The following is a 15,425-nucleotide window of genomic DNA, read 5'->3' as shown; positions in this document are numbered from 1 at the left end:
TCAGTAACCAGGTCGATGAGGACACTGGGCAGACTGTCGGTGTCCACTGTAGTTACATGGAGGAAGTAATGACCATCCTGAAGAAAGGACCAAGAGGGGGGCTCCTTTGAGGAAAGGGCTTCACCAATGGCAGGAACCAGGTAGCTCTTCTTGTGGCCATGTTAATCTACAGAAATGGTCTCGTAAATTAGAAACTGGGGTTGGTGTTACCAGGAGTTAGAATAAAGCTAAATAACTTGGTATAAGAACCAAGGGTTTGGATATTTTTGTGTGCAAACCTCCAGTACCAACTGCCCAGTGTTTTGACTGGGCATTCTGGGACCATCACACAACATATGTGCTGGAGGTCCTGCCTTCCTCAGGCCATCTAGCATGAGGGAAAAACTAATACTTACCAAGTGCCTCCCTTGTGCCAGGCGTGGTGCTGGGTGTTTCTCGTGTACTAGTTTCTTTGATCCTGTAGAGATCGTGGTTGTAAACTGTTAGATTGGTATTATTTTCACTAACAGAGGTGGGGAAATTGATGCCAAGGGCAGTCATATAACTTGTCCAACTTTAGCAACTAGTAGTTGTCGGGGCTGCGACTTGATCTCAATTGCCTCCTGCTCCACAGTCTTTGCTTTTTCCCGTAAGATGTGAAGTCTCCCAGAAGGCTGCTGTCCTCCTTGGCAGCCAAGTAGTTTCAACTGACCTTGCCTGGTACTTTCTCAGAGAACATGGCTCCCATGTTTCTCTTGCCCAGTTTGATCCCTAGAGAGCTGGGCCTCAGGTTGATCCAAACTGGAAAACTCCACACTGTGCGTTAGAGAGCTAGTGGCAGGGTAGAGGGTGGCCATGAGTGTGCTCATTTACCCTGGGATTTAGAGCTTGTGCCTTGGTTCCCCATATGGGAATACATGCGACAGGGACCATGTAGCTGGAAATGACCATGGTCTACACATACTGAAAAATATATATCTATACACATGCACTCGTGTATATGCAGGTATATATGGATGTGAAATGTGATCATTATCACTGCACATGTCTCTTTTTACCTGTCAGAGTGTGTAATGTTTTACAAACTATGTATAGCAACCCGTTATTGGTTACAGAATCAGTTGAATGGTTATCTTTTAAATGAGCTAGAATAAGATAGGATAGAGTAGAATAAAATACAATGTTAGCATTCATCACAAGAAGGAAGTATAGGTATTGTTTCATGATGTTTTATTTAGCTATATAAGTGTGTTTATGGGAGAGGGAGAGAGTATGTATGTATGTATTGGCATATTGAAATCTGATGGAAAAGATTGTTTTTAAACTGTAGGTCACAGTCAAAAAAGTTTGAAATTGACTGTTTTAAAGCTGAAATTTTGGCTTTTCAGAGTCAGGGTGGGGTGTGATAATTTTTTTCCTATTATTTACATCTTCCTTGTTCAAGTGTATTATGAAAAATTTTTAAAAGAACTGCTCTTTTTTTTATATTTAATCTAGTTTATTTGGGTATCTAGCAAACATTCAGTTTACGCTTCATACAAAGAACTGCTCTTTAATCATAATTACATAGCCATAAAAAATCCAAGCTCGATGGGGTTGATGAAAACTCATAAAATACCACTCCCTATCAACAAAAGAATAGTCTTTAAATCCCAATACTGAATCTAAACAAATTCATACTCTTCCGGGATCTGTGTCTGTCAGCCACTCCTAAGCATGATTAAAAACTTGTACCATTCCTGGGATTACTTTAGAGGTTTCTAATTTTGACATTAAGCCTGGAATTTATTATCTATGTATCATTTTAAAAAATATTATATTTTGAAAACATTATAGATTAATAGGAAGATAGTACAAAGGGGCCCACCGTACCCTTCATCCAATTTCCCCTATGATTCTTTTTTTTCTTATAATAATATTTTTTATTATATTATGTTAGTCACCATACAGTACATCCCTGGTTTTTGATGTAAAGTTCGATGATTCATAAGTTCCTCTAGTGGTTCTGTCTCATATAACTTTGGGACAATATCGAAAGCAGAAAATTTACATTATGTGGAACTTTAAATGGTACCTTTTATTACTAGCAACCTTGATATATAAACACAAATATCACTTATGAATAATAATTCCATAAGTGCGTGATACATCTATAGAACTTTTTCTCTACTTACCAAAGGATTGGTTCCATTTATTAGACATTGGCTTACATGGGTAGGAAAGACTGGAGCATTAAAAAAAAAAAAAAAAGCTAAAAAAGAAAAAAAAAAGCTGATTGATCTAAACATCATGAAAAAAGTGGTTACCTTGGTCTGAGACCAGAATAGCAGATGCTGTGTCTGAATTTCTGGAATAATTCCCGTGTTGCACCTTCTCCCTTCGTGCAAGCACAGCCCTGTATCACCTAACTTATGAGCAATGAGTTACTGTTTAAGAACACCACTCACTTTGGGGTCCTGGTTCAGCTGACTGCCAGGCCATTTATCAACCTTCTTGGGCTTTCTAGAGAAAATGATAGACTGAAGAAAGATAGCATTCGATTGATAGCCTCAGTTGCTTCTAACTAGAAATCCGTGGATTATGCAGCTAGTGAATAACCCAGATGTGACTTCAGTTCTAGCTGAGCTTCCCTCACCTTTCCGCTTCCTTTTCAGCCTCGTCTAGAGAGGCAGCCTCTCTCAGAGAGCACAGAGTCATGTTAATGTCCTGAGGCAGAATTTCTCCAGAACTCTGTTCAAATTGCTTGCATTAAAGAGACAAACAAAAGACCCAATACGTATAAAGCATTCTGACTTCAAGTTGAAATGATTTGGGGAGTATCCATGCGACAGTGGCTGCCGTTTTGTACAAATGATTGATAGTTGACTGTCCTCCCATGGTAAAGCCGATAATTGACGCCCCACTTATGTTTCAAAGTGCTTTGCACTTTGTTAGCTGGTTGCTAGTGCTTTTTTTCATTCCTGACCTTTTAGCCTTGACTAGTTTTGATTCGGATTAGGTTGGTTAGGGATTATCCCTCCCCCAAGTCTATGTGTGAAAAAGAAAAAAAAAAAAGCCCCAAACAACAAAATGACAATCCCTGACACACATATTTGAGGCAGCACCGAGGAACTTATATGTTCTGAGACATGGCTTAAAAGCACAGCTCCTTACTATAATTTATACAGACCAACAGTTTTCTGTGTGAATTTGTTTTCTAAGAGGGGACTCTCCTCTCTGAAAGGAGTGACTCCTTCTCAACGATACAGCAGACACTTGTCTGACCCAAAAGACTTAGAATAAACCTTTTTCTCCGGTTACGCATAAGAACGTGCCCAAGTGAAGCCAGCATGGCTGAACTTACTATTAAGATGTTACTATTTAATATTGCTGTTGTGAATGAGTCACTGCTATTGACACTTGCCAATGGAGAGCTTAGCAGCAAGTCAGTGGAGGAATGAGGATTTACTCTCAGAGACCTTGAGTTTCCATTCTCTCACAGAGAAGGCCTTTCCTTGCTGGGCTTAATAGCTCATTAAAAACAATCCCGAAAGCCTGGACTTGATAGTGACAGCCCTCAGGAAAACGCTTCATCTTCATGAAGGGGAGCTGTACCCAGGCATCCCTTGACTTCTGGGTTTCATCAAAGCACTTGCGATAGCACATAGGATACCAGCTGGCTGACCCTGGCAATGGCCTCCCACTCATCAGCCATGCTCCGTAGTGTCCTCTGCTGCCTCTTTCCAGAGGAAACACAGTGGCGGTTTTCAGTATAGGACCCCCTGCTTCCCCGTGACTGTGTCTCCAGATGCTCTGTGAGAACAGCCAATGCTTCATTTTTGTGAAATTTTGAGTTCTCCACCCTGTTCCCCAAAACAATGAACTTAACCATCTACCCATTCCCCCAGGGAAATATTACACACCAGAGTGATGAGTTCATTCATTTTCCTACCAGTATGTAGAGTGGAGGGACGTTAAGGGAGCCAATTAGGGCTGATGGTTCATTGGTTCTTATTTGCAAGCACTCGTATGAGCCTGAATTTATTGGATCTAGCTAATCATCTAAAGAGTGAATGGCATTTCAACTATATTCATTAGTTCACTAAATAGAAATATACTGAGAATAGGTTAGAATATAGCTAATGGTTATTTGACTCATGCTTCTCTCAATAAGTGTCATAGAACCTAGACTTTGGAAGAATTTACCTTATTCTTCCATTCCCCCTAATCCCATTTCATGGTTTAGATCATTCTTAGGCTGAGGTTATAATCCCCATTCTATTAATGGTCGTGCAGCTGATGCGCTTAGAAAGGGGCTTCTAACCCAGCTCTGACTCCATTCTACTTCACATGGCTTCTCCTTGAGAAGTAAGAGCTTGTGTTGACCCAATTACACTCTTGTATTTGCTTCTCTTTGTGACCAGTTCTCACACATTTGTGGGGCAGCCAGTAGGCTTTTCAAAGACAGCCTGTGCTTGCATGAAGATGGGGAAATCTAACTTGAGGCAGGTGATGGATTCGTACTTGTTGGTGCTCCCCACCATCCTCTTAGATGCAGCACATTTTGAAGGAACTTTATAAAGCATCAAGCAGCATACAACATCTCTGACCTATGCTCCCTGATTTTCTGTTAAGACAGTCCTAGTGACAGGGGATCTGTACCTCAGAAGTGGCCTACCCACCTCATTGACAAAAATGCAAGAATAATGCTCTCATGGTAAAGAATCCAATTCCAATGTCTTTAACACACCTCGCTTTGGGAGTTGATCAGCTCAGCGATGGATTTGGAAGTGGGAGATGTTTTTAGGGTGATTTGCTTGGGGTAGGTCCCGCTTGATCTCCACTTGACCCAGCAGCCTCTCTCTACTGCAGCAAAGAGATGTGTGACCAGCAGAATGCCTTCACCATGTGTCCCCTGTGTGACAAGTCCTGTGATTACTGGAACCTCAGCTCAGCCTGTGGTACGGCAAAGGCGAGCCACCTGTTTGACAACCCTGCCACCGTGTTCTTCTCCATCTTCATGGCTCTGTGGGGTAAGTGGTTATCATGAACCTTGCTTATTTTGGTGATACCTTTAAATGGATACAGTGACCATGCTCTAAAACCCATATCCTTTGATTTATGTCCTTTAGTATTTAGTCCTTATACCTCAGGAAGTATTTTAGGAACAATAGCTTTCTCTCTTTTACTTCTATGTGTGAATAGAACTAGGAATATCCTCCTTGGCTTTATATATATATATATTTAAAAGCACAGAGAATGTTGATCTTGTATTAATCTCATGTATGCTTTATTCAAAATTTGAACCAATGCATGTTTGAAAATCCCTAGCGCACCCATAAGGCACTCCAGGTGTATCTACTAAGATATGTAAAGTCATAGATAGTCACTATAAGACTCAGAGTGGTGGGGTGACTGCCATGGCCATAGAGTTCGCTGGTAGTAAAAGTGAACCCAAACCTGATCTCTGACTCCAGGTTCTGGGCAATTTCCAGGATGCCATGAGTACAGACGGTGGAGATTTTACTTAATGCCAGAGTGGTGTTTTCAGTATTTCCACCAAAGGGATTTGTGAAGGAAAGAACAGATAGTTCCTTCATTTTCCTTCTCCTCCCTTTACCCCCAGAGTATTAGGGTAATAAACTTTCTCTGGGCCATAGCCATCTGACCATAAACACACACACACACACACACACACACACACACACACACACACACACACACTTCTATTCACAAACTGGAATGGAATAACCTGGAACAATAACCCCTGTGGTAACTGGTCATTTCTAAGAAGACACACCCATGTGTATCATACAAGGAACAAAGTCAACATAGCCACCTGACTTTCGCTTTTTACTCATCATTGAATCTACAGGCCCTTAGTTTCCCCATTGGATCACAGAACGGCAGGGCCATGATCCCACTGTAGAGGGTGCTTGATTATCATTGACTCCATGGGGCCTGGAGGTCATGCCAGGGTGGGACCATGAGTCACACATTCCTGAAAGTGTGAAGAGGGGGGAGGGCGAGGGAGAGGTCTGTTCTCTGTAGTGCTGGGAGTACTAATACAAGCTTTCTCTGTTCCCTGTAGGGACCTCTCCTTGGGTGGAGATAGAACCAGACTGGAAAGATTGCCATATTACTAGGCCACCAAGGAACATTTCCAGGAGACACTCTATTCTCTGTTCTCCGGTGGAATAGCCACTGCCCACAGACACATGGGCAGTAGTCAAGCCCACAGAAGTAGGGGCAGGGAGTAGGAGGAGGTGGCAATTGTCACCATGGGGCCCAGGAATTGTTCACAGGAGGGGTCAGTAGGACCAGCTGAAGCTGAAGCTTGTTGCCTAGGGAGTCTTAGGCAGCAGCTCTGTGTCTCCTTGTCAAGCAGGACATCTCGTAATTACCCCCAAATCCACCGGAACTGATTTGGAACCTGGAATACACATTCAGTTTTTGATGTACTGCAATCTTAATTCCTATTCATTTGTCTTAAGAGAGTCCCATGACTGAGTAGCTAAAGCTTAATGACGCTGGGTCCATGATCCCTTATGGACTTTCCTGGGATGTGTAATTCCTTGTTGTAGAGAAACTCGGTTTTCAGTGGTACTTGGCCGCTCTCAAGCCCCAACAACTACCTCTTCTCTTTCCTCAATAGCTGTAATTAACAGATGCTTCCCGCCCCCCTGGGATCTGCGATAATTTACTGCTCCCACCCCTGCCCCTCTCGCTCCCCCTCACGTGGCAGCACAGGAAAAGCATGAAGGGTGGGATGCGTCAGAGCTTCCTGGCATAGCGTGGGGTTCAGTTGTGTTTTTTTAACAGCCTTGCTGTGTTTTATGTGATTGTGTATTTCGTTGCAGCAGCCAAGAGCCGCTGGGCACGAGTGCCTGCAAATTACAATTAAAAATAATAGTACTGCCTCTCATTACCACGATTATTATGATCAGTGCTGGGTGGGCCTGGGCTGGGGCCCAAGCTGCCAGGAGGAAGGCTGGGGAGAAGTGGTTCTCCGCAGAGAGACTGTCAGTGGAGCAAGAGTGGGGGTACACGGAGAGTTGCTAGTCAGCAGAGCCTGGGTCTGTGGAGTCTTCAGGCCTCGCTCGTAGCTCCTCTGTGGTTCGGCTTCAGATTTAGGAAACTTTGGAAGCGAGCGAAGCCTTATTGAAAAGGGAAGTAAAGGGCCAGGGTTTCTGAACTCTGTTCTGAGTAGAAGTTAAGGGCGTTGAGTTAAGGGCCAGGCAGTCTCAGATGCATGTCTTGGTCCCACTCCTTGCCAGCTGGGGTCTCTGGCAAGACACTGTGGATCTAGCTCTGTGTCAACGAAAGTCACCACTCTTTAACAAGGTGCCAGGTGCCTGGGGCAAGGTTCTTAGCCTTTGGGCATCATCGTGCTCATCTGTGAGATGGGCGAAGGAATACCCACCCCACAGTGTTCTTGGCACAAGAGAATGAGATATGCGTGCAGAGCACTTAGCATAGTGCCTGGCAGAGTGTACACACCAGGAGCCGTGGGCTGTTCTTCCTCATTATGACGGGCCTCCCTTGTCCTCATGACTCCTCTGCAGTGACTTCTTTGCCCCTCTTATCTGTTCCCATGGTTTGACTTCTCTTGTCCATAGAGACAGAAGTCAGGAAGCACTGCGGAGCCTGCTGTATGTGGAGCCCTCAGGCACGGAGAAGAGCGTAGGAAAAGGAGGGACGCCCTCCTCCCCACCTTGTTCCAAGAGCATCCCCAGGCCCGTGCCCGTGTTGGGAGGTCAGGATGCACTTACGTGAAAAAGCATCAGATCCAACGGAGAAACCCTACGAATCTGTGTACTGTAACGTAGTGCCAAGTAAAACGAATAGAGCTTTTAGCCGCTGCGCACTCAGCCAGTCTGTAGGTGTTTGTTCTGCTTAGTTCTGTGCTGCGCTCGAGGCAAACAGGCAGCTAAGAGCTGAGGGCGTTTACGGCCCTGTTACTACACGGCAGACCCGAGTCACAGCCAACAGTGTAGCATGACACGTGGCAAAGGGTGTCCAGGCTTTTCCCGTGGGCTGTGTCGAGGTGCGGGGGTGGCTTCAGGGAGTGTCACTTCCCTTCCTTTCCAGGGCACCAGACCCTAAGGACAGTAGGAGTGTGGAGGAGACGGTACCCCCAGCTGAGTGGGTCAGGAAAGGAGGAGGGTAGCCAGTGGAGGGCAGCATAGGGGAGCGGGATAGTTTGTAAGAGTCAGGGATGAGGAGGGCAACGAGGAGGTGACCTTAGCAGCAATGCAGGTGTGAGGTTGTGTGTTGACAGACCGAAGGAACGGATTTAGATAGATGGGTCCAGCCACATATGCAAGGTCCCTCCCATCCAGAGAGAAGAACTTAGACAATAAGGAGCCATTGAAAGTCTAGATGGGGGAGTATTGGCTTCCTCCCTCTCTCTGCCCCTTCTTCACTGCCCAAATGCCATTGTTCTTCAAGACTCAGCTTGGATGACTTCTCTGGAAGCCTGCACTCCCTCTGCTGCCTGCCCACAGCTCTTTACTGTGCCATTCTTAAGGCCCTGATCTCTTCATGCCTTGTATTGTAGCTATTTACAGTCTCTCCCCTTAGACTGTCAACAGTTTGAGAGCAAAACCCACATTAGATTCACCTAATCTACCTCATGATGTCTGGAACAGTGTTTTGTGTGTTACAGATACCTTAGGCCCAGTTCCTTTTGCAGGATTGGACATTTATTCCAGCTTGCTCAAAGAACGAGAGATGTGTTGTAGAAAGCCAGGATTAAGCTCCTGGATGCAGATAAGGAAAGGAAGCCAGGCCTCCAGGGAAATCCTGGCCCTTTCTCCTTTTAGGTGCATGGTTCATCCCAGTTCTGCTTCTCTTTGTGTCTCTTAGTTCCAGTTTTCAAAAGAGAGGATCTCTGTGGTCCATCAGCAGGCTTTGGATGAGGTGCCCAGTCCTGGTGTAACAAGCCTCGGCTGTGGAGTGGAGGGTGTTGGTTCTCCCCGGAGCATGTTGCGCTGGCCCCTCGAGGGGCTGCTGGTGAAGCAGGCAGACTGACCGGCATGTGGGCCTGGGAGGCAATCAGCAGCCACTTGCTAGTCAAACGGAGGCCTGAGAGAATGTCTGTTAGGGGAGAGTTCTCCGTCAGCCATAGGCAGGAGGGCTTGGAAGGCTGAGACAGTGGCGTCAGGTGGAACCATGAGGAGACTCTAACATAACCTCAGGACAGGATAGTTGGGCCCCAGAGAAGGGAAGTGATGCTAGAGACAGAAAGAAAAATGGGAGAAAATGAGTAAGAGCTCTGAGGAAGGTGCAGGAAGAAAGAATGTATGTGTAGGGACATGAGCTTTGTCAAAAAAGACTACAGACCCTTCCATTCATGTTTTCTTTTCTTTTTTTTTTTAAGATTTTATTTATTTATTTGACAGAGATAGAGACAGCCAGTGAGAGAGGGAACACAAGCAGGGGGAGTGGGAGAGGGAGAAGCAGGCTCATAGCGGAGGAGCCTGACGTGGGGCTCGATCCCAGAACGCCGGGATCACGCCCTGAGCCGAAGGCAGACGCTTAACCACTGTGCCACCCAGGTGCCCCCCATTCATGTTTTCTTCATCCTTCCATCCTTCCTTCATTTCTTGAGATCACTGTTTGTCCTTTTCTCATAATCTAGAAGTGGGGAGAGATGCACACATGTGTGTGTGCTGGTGTGTCTCCCTTTACGTATATCTATTGGGCTCTCAAGGACATGGAATAGTTTGAGCAGTTCCAGCTAGAAGTACGAAATTTGAAATCACCACCTCCACTGGTGAACCCAATGGGTATTCAAAATGCACTCTTTAATAGAATTTTTTCTTTCTTTTTAAGCTACCATGTTTCTCGAAAACTGGAAGAGATTACAGATGCGGCTGGGCTACTTCTGGGACCTGACTGGTATAGAAGAGGAAGAAGTGAGTTCCCTTGCATACTTCTCTGGGTCCTTGCTTGGTTCCACCTTGCAGATAGATCTTCTTGAGTGAGAGGATCACTGACATTTGCTGTCACATCAGCCAGTCACTGGCTCCATGGTCTTACTCATGTTGACATGCACTGAGGTCAAGAGTTCAAATCCCCACTCTTTTGAGCTGTAAGACATTGGACCTAATGGGTAGTCTGACGTTGTAGGCACCCTCTCTGGAAAAAGAGATGGCACAAAGGAAAAGCCTTTGTGCTACCTTTTAGATTCAACTTAACATTCTTCTACCTCCCATTTCATGGGTGCTCATGTGCATGAAGCCAGAGAGTAAGAATCGCTCTCATGTAACCCAGAGCATGCATCTGTCAGAATGCCTCTGTAAGCCTACTGAGGGTCAAGGGAGAGGTGTGAATGCCAGATGCTGATTGCCTTTGATGCTTATGGAAGAAGAAAGAACCACTGAACTATTACAGTGTAAGCCCGTACAGCATGGGTGAAACTAGAGGATGAGCTAAGGGCAAAGGGTAGGTTCTTCTAGAAGGTTCTTCTCTAGTTTTATGGATAGATGATGTTTAATGGTTGACAACAAATCAGCTTCCCTCTGGGCTCTTATGAGAACTAGGGCCCCAGCCCTGATGTTGGCGAGCTGGCAATGAGTAGAGTGTACATGGTGGCTCCCAGTTCTTATCTAATGCCACATGCTACCACTGACTGAACAGTAGATGAGAATATTGGACAGGGGCTCCTGATATTGTGGACATTGTTGATGAGGTACTGGGGACAGTGTCTAGAAAGACCAGGAGGCGCTTGCATTTGCCTGAGTACCCACTTGCAAAGGCTGGCCACAAGCATTATGGTGGCTACACGGAAAGCATGCCTTTTCTGTGTTCTCCCACAGTAACTGATGTGCCTCGCTTTAGACTTGGGATTGCTGACTTTGTGGCCCTGATGTTTTATGACCAAACAAGGAAATCCCCAATTTAGTCTTGTTCTCAAGCCTGCGTGGCTTCACATGTCTGTCACATGATGTCATTTCTTCTCCCTGATGCTATAATTGAGCAGGTGGGCATTCCATCCCCATGCTTTGAGTGCATGTGCTAACTGTGTTCCAGTCCTGTAATTAAACATATGCCTGGTGACCCATGGTATCATGGGTTCCGTGGCAGATCAGAGAACATCCACGTGGATTCTACCTTCAGGGAGGAGAGAAATTAGGAAGACAAGCATCAGAGAATAATGAAGGCCAATTGCATTTCTTGGGAATTAATAGCCAAATGAGTGCTTCCAGTGGAAAGAGCTGTTCAAGTGGGACTGTGGGGGGTGATCTTGTTGGGACATCCTTGTCCTATGGGTTCCATTTGCTTCAGCAGAGAGAGAGAGAGACAAGGGAGTGGTGGCCACATGTGGGGAAGTGGGCGCTCTCGCTCTCCTAATGCAGGGCTTAGTGTGTCTCCCAAGAAGAGAAGAAGACACATCTTGACATCAGTGCCTGCATGGGGCCAGACACAAGCTGAGTGTGTCTGCTTAGGAGAGCTGAGGAAGCCAGCAAGTCTCTGCTAGGAAGGAGGTGTAAACACACACACACAAGCCATCAGTTATGACTTGATGCCCTCAAGAATCTCAGTCACAGGCCCCTGGCCGCGGTGGCAGGATAATCCATTTTGTTTCTGGAACCAGGTTTCCTGTTTTCTGATTAACCCAGAGATCAGGGGTAAGTAATGGATGGTACATGATCTCAGGAGCTCGTGTGCAGGCTGGAAGTGCGCTGGCCAAGACTGGTTTACCTGTGGCACAAGGAGATGTTCCTCGTGGGCTCTGGTCAGTCCTGATGGGTGATGTTACTGCAAGGTGGCTTGCTTCTACAGCATGGTTGGTGTGCCCTGCACGTGCAAGCCCAGGGCCAGGCATGGTTGAGATGAAGGGAGGACAGCCTTGTGTTTTCCTTTAATGTATTTGTATTTCAGACTAGGTTATCAAACACACTTTAAATTCAGTTCAATCTGAACATATGCATTAGGCACCTACTATGGACCAGGTTTTAGTATGGAGTGTGAAATTTTGTCAGGCAGTCTCTGAACATCTCCAAAGGATTACATTCATCTAGAGTGCTTTCTGGTCTCTAAATATTTAGAATACGATGGCGCGTATGTGAGAGAAATTTCTTCTAGCTAATGTAGCCAGAAGAAGAAATGCATTTTTTTTAAAGATTTTATTTATTTATTTGACAGAGATAGAGACAGTCAGCGACAGAGGGAACACAAGCAGGGGGAGTGGGAGAGGAAGAAGCAGGCTTCCAGTGGAGGAGCCTGATGCGGGCCTCGATCCCAGAACGCTGGGATCACGCCCTGAGCCGAAGGCAGACGCTTAACGACTGAGCCACCCAGGTGCCCCGAAATGCATTTTTTTAAATCAGAGTTTCGAAGACTGGTCCCATGTCATTGGGTAGCAAAGAGACGAAGTGTACGCACAGAAGGAAACAGCAAGCAGAAGTCTTGATCTGGGGAAGTTGGGGAGTATATCAGAAAAGTGAGATGTCTGGTAAGGGTAGTTGGCTGCAGGAACGGGTTTGGGGATGCAGTGGTGGACAAAGCAGGAAATATAGGCATGCAGCTAGGGCAGGGGGCTTCCTGATGGCTGGTCTGTCTCCTGTAGGTCATGGGAAGGCATGGAGGGCAGGATAGGAAGGTATTTATGACTTTACAAGAGTCCTAAGACTTCTCTGAAGTTTGTGGGCAGGTTTAACCTGCATTCAGGTGAGGAGCAGGAGGTATGACTGGGCACTGGGGAGAGGGAGGCAGGGGCCCTTGGAGGTTATGATTAGAAGTTTTTTCTGCCGTAACCAGATACTGTCTCCAGGTATCAGGACTCTTCCTGGGGCCAGCTGTCTGTAGCCCCAAGACATCGTGTTCCTCTGTGGCCTTCACCAGGAAGCACCTCCTCAGTGGGGAGGAGAGTGGTAACTCACACAGACCAAAACTCATTTGTCCTCTGTCTTCCCCACCCAGGGTGCTTCCACCATGTGGGCCATTCCAGGAAGGGTTGAACGAGTGGAGTGCCTCAAGTCCAGGTTGTAAATCAGGGAGAAGTGGAAGGAGCCTGGAGATAGTTTTCTTTCAGGGCAGGGAAGGACATGAACAACCAAATCCAAGCTCACCTTCCTGGTTCAGTGTGGACCCTGTCTAAGGGGGCCTTCATGTGGAACCGGGAGGGCTACCTCGAGGGATTTGGTAAAGGACCCTTTGGATTCTGTTCTTGCTGAAGGGAAGCCTGCCAGACCTCAAGAGTCTTTCGCTCTGAAGAGGGATAATCTTCAGCTCAGTGGGCCTCACTTGCCTGATTAGCTTCTGTCAGTCAGGCCCCAGGTGTTCCTCCTAGAGTGTGGCCTTGTCTGAACACAGATGTCCTCCCCTCCATCTTTCTCCCACCCCTTGTCATGATATCAAGCTTTAGGTGTCCTACATGGCGTCTTATCACATAGGAAGCAAGATCCTCTACCTCCCTTTCTGACCTCAGTACGTATCATTCTCCTCCTTGCTCAGAACTTCCAGCCACATAGACCTTCATTCTCTCCCCCAGCTCATTCTAGTCTTTGCACTGGCTGTTCCCTCTGCCTAGAATGTTCCAGTCTCCATGGGGCCTATCCTTTCTTGGCTTTTCCATCCCAGCCAAACATTACGTTCCTCAGACTAGCCTTCCCTGAATCCCCATTCTGAAGCAGCCATCCTGTTTTACTTCTTCTATTGTCCTTATCCTTAGCTGCTGGTTTCTGGTTTGTGAGTTTGCTTATTGTCACCTTCTTCTGCTTGAAGATAAGCTCAAGCTCCACTGTGGCCTCAGAGCCTGGAAAAGAGTGCACAGCACAGTAGGAGTTTAAAAACTCTTTGATGAAGACATTTGTTGAATGTCTCTCTGGATTTACCACTTCAGATCAGAGAAGGCTGGTCCTGAGTTGGCCTGGGGCCTTCCTTCAGCCAGCTCCTGAGGACACCAACCAGGTAGAAGTAGCTTTGGGAAATATTTCCCAGAGTCGTGGTGGGAGGGGTTATTATGTATTTGTGACGATTTTGCATCAGACCCTCAATGCAGAGAGGCTGTGTAGGAGAAACAGCAGGGATAAGGAGGACTGGCCCGTGGCTGGGTGCCCTGGAGCAGCCCACACGGGGGCTGGATTCTGCTCAGGCCAGGAGCTCAGTTTTCCAGCTCCCTGCCTTTGAGGAATTCTGTAACCCCACCCGACCTTCTTGGCCACAAACAGAGAGATCCTTGTCTGACCTGCTTCAGCTGGACTCTGCTTCAAGAGTCTTGGACTGCTGTGTATGTGCCGAGAACGCTCAGCTTGTTCTAAACAGATGAGGGGTTCTGAGTGGGGGCCCTGCGTGGGGCGGGGTGGGCCAGCCACATCTAGAGGGATGCGTGGACACATTTAGATGTCATGGCATTTCTTCGAAAAGTCAGAGGCAGGTCAAGAGCAGCCTCCTGGTCAGTCAGGGAATGTTCCTCAGCCCCTTTGCAGGGTATGAAAGGTAGAAACAACTCTAGATTGAGGGGATTTAGTATCCACAGTATGGTACTCACCAAAAAGATACTGCTGTAGTTTTTAAATGAAAATCTTCCATGGAAATAATATAAATGAAAATTGACCAGATTTCGGGGGCCATGGAGGACAACTTCAAACCAAATTTCTCAAAGTATTCCTGTAGGATTATCATTGTTGGAGGCAAAAGGATTTTTACAAGAAGTGGTGGGTTTAAAAACATTAAGCAAGTGTCTTCACAGTAGAATTTTTCAGAGCATCTAATATGCTCAGGTGATACGTTGTGTGGGCTTTTCCAATCTCTTAACCCCTGGAATCCCTTTTTAGCTGCAACTCTTGTAGTACACAAATTGGGAAATGATGTGTTGGAGAACGGATGAAGGTGAGAGACAAAATCAGTGAGTTTCACAAGCATGTCGAGGTTTCTGGGTGCTCCACATGGTGCTGATTACTGTGAGAAATACAAAATAAGATTAGTATAAAAAACATAAAAAGACTCACATGCAAAACAGCTAGGAAATAATAAAAGAAAAATACATAATTGAGAACTGCGGGTGGTATTAGCTATAAAATTCTAGGCTATTCGAGAGGGAGGAGACTCTACCAGGTATGCCACAGCAGAGGAGATGTGGAAGCAATGAGGCTGATGCAGCTTTGGAGATCGGTAGTGACGGGATGTCTCAAAACCCTTGGATAGCATCACCTCCTGTTGTATTGGTGATGTTTATAAGCCACGGGCATGGTTTCTCCTCTCCAATGTCATGGCATGTCCTGGGAAAGCCAAAGACTGTTCAGGAGCCTGGCTTGTTGGCTTTTGGAATCTCTGCTGTGTGAGCAGTGGTAAGGAAACGTGTGTCCTCTGAGTCAACTGTGAGCCAGTGCCTGAATCCTTGCCTAGGAGGTATCGATAAATGATGCGGGAACATGAAGTCCTCACACCTGTAGATATTCATCCTTGGACGCTGCAGGGGAGACCTGCCAACGAGGCCAGGTGTTCACTGTTAAATT

General features: G+C 46.2%; 1 protein-coding gene across 3 annotated transcripts in view; it reads left to right on the top strand.

The window, feature by feature from the left end:
• ANO2 (anoctamin 2) overlaps positions 1–15,425 on the top strand; it is a 350,061-nt gene that overhangs the window by 172,444 nt on the left and 162,192 nt on the right. For all 3 annotated transcript variants that reach the window (XM_087855561.1, XM_087855560.1, XM_045781339.2), the window contains 2 exons: positions 4,831–4,991; positions 9,796–9,878. In XM_087855561.1, the coding sequence (XP_087711687.1) occupies positions 4,831–4,991; positions 9,796–9,878 (244 nt within the window). The remainder of the gene's footprint in view (positions 1–4,830; positions 4,992–9,795; positions 9,879–15,425) is intronic.

This window comes from Ursus americanus, chromosome 25 (genome assembly GCF_024610735.1).
Source record: "Ursus americanus isolate L20-20 chromosome 25, mUrsAme1.1.p, whole genome shotgun sequence".
Classification (NCBI taxonomy): domain Eukaryota; kingdom Metazoa; phylum Chordata; class Mammalia; order Carnivora; family Ursidae; genus Ursus; species Ursus americanus.
The sequence above is the reverse complement of the archived record's forward strand: the minus strand, read 5'-3'. Positions and strand labels throughout refer to the sequence as shown.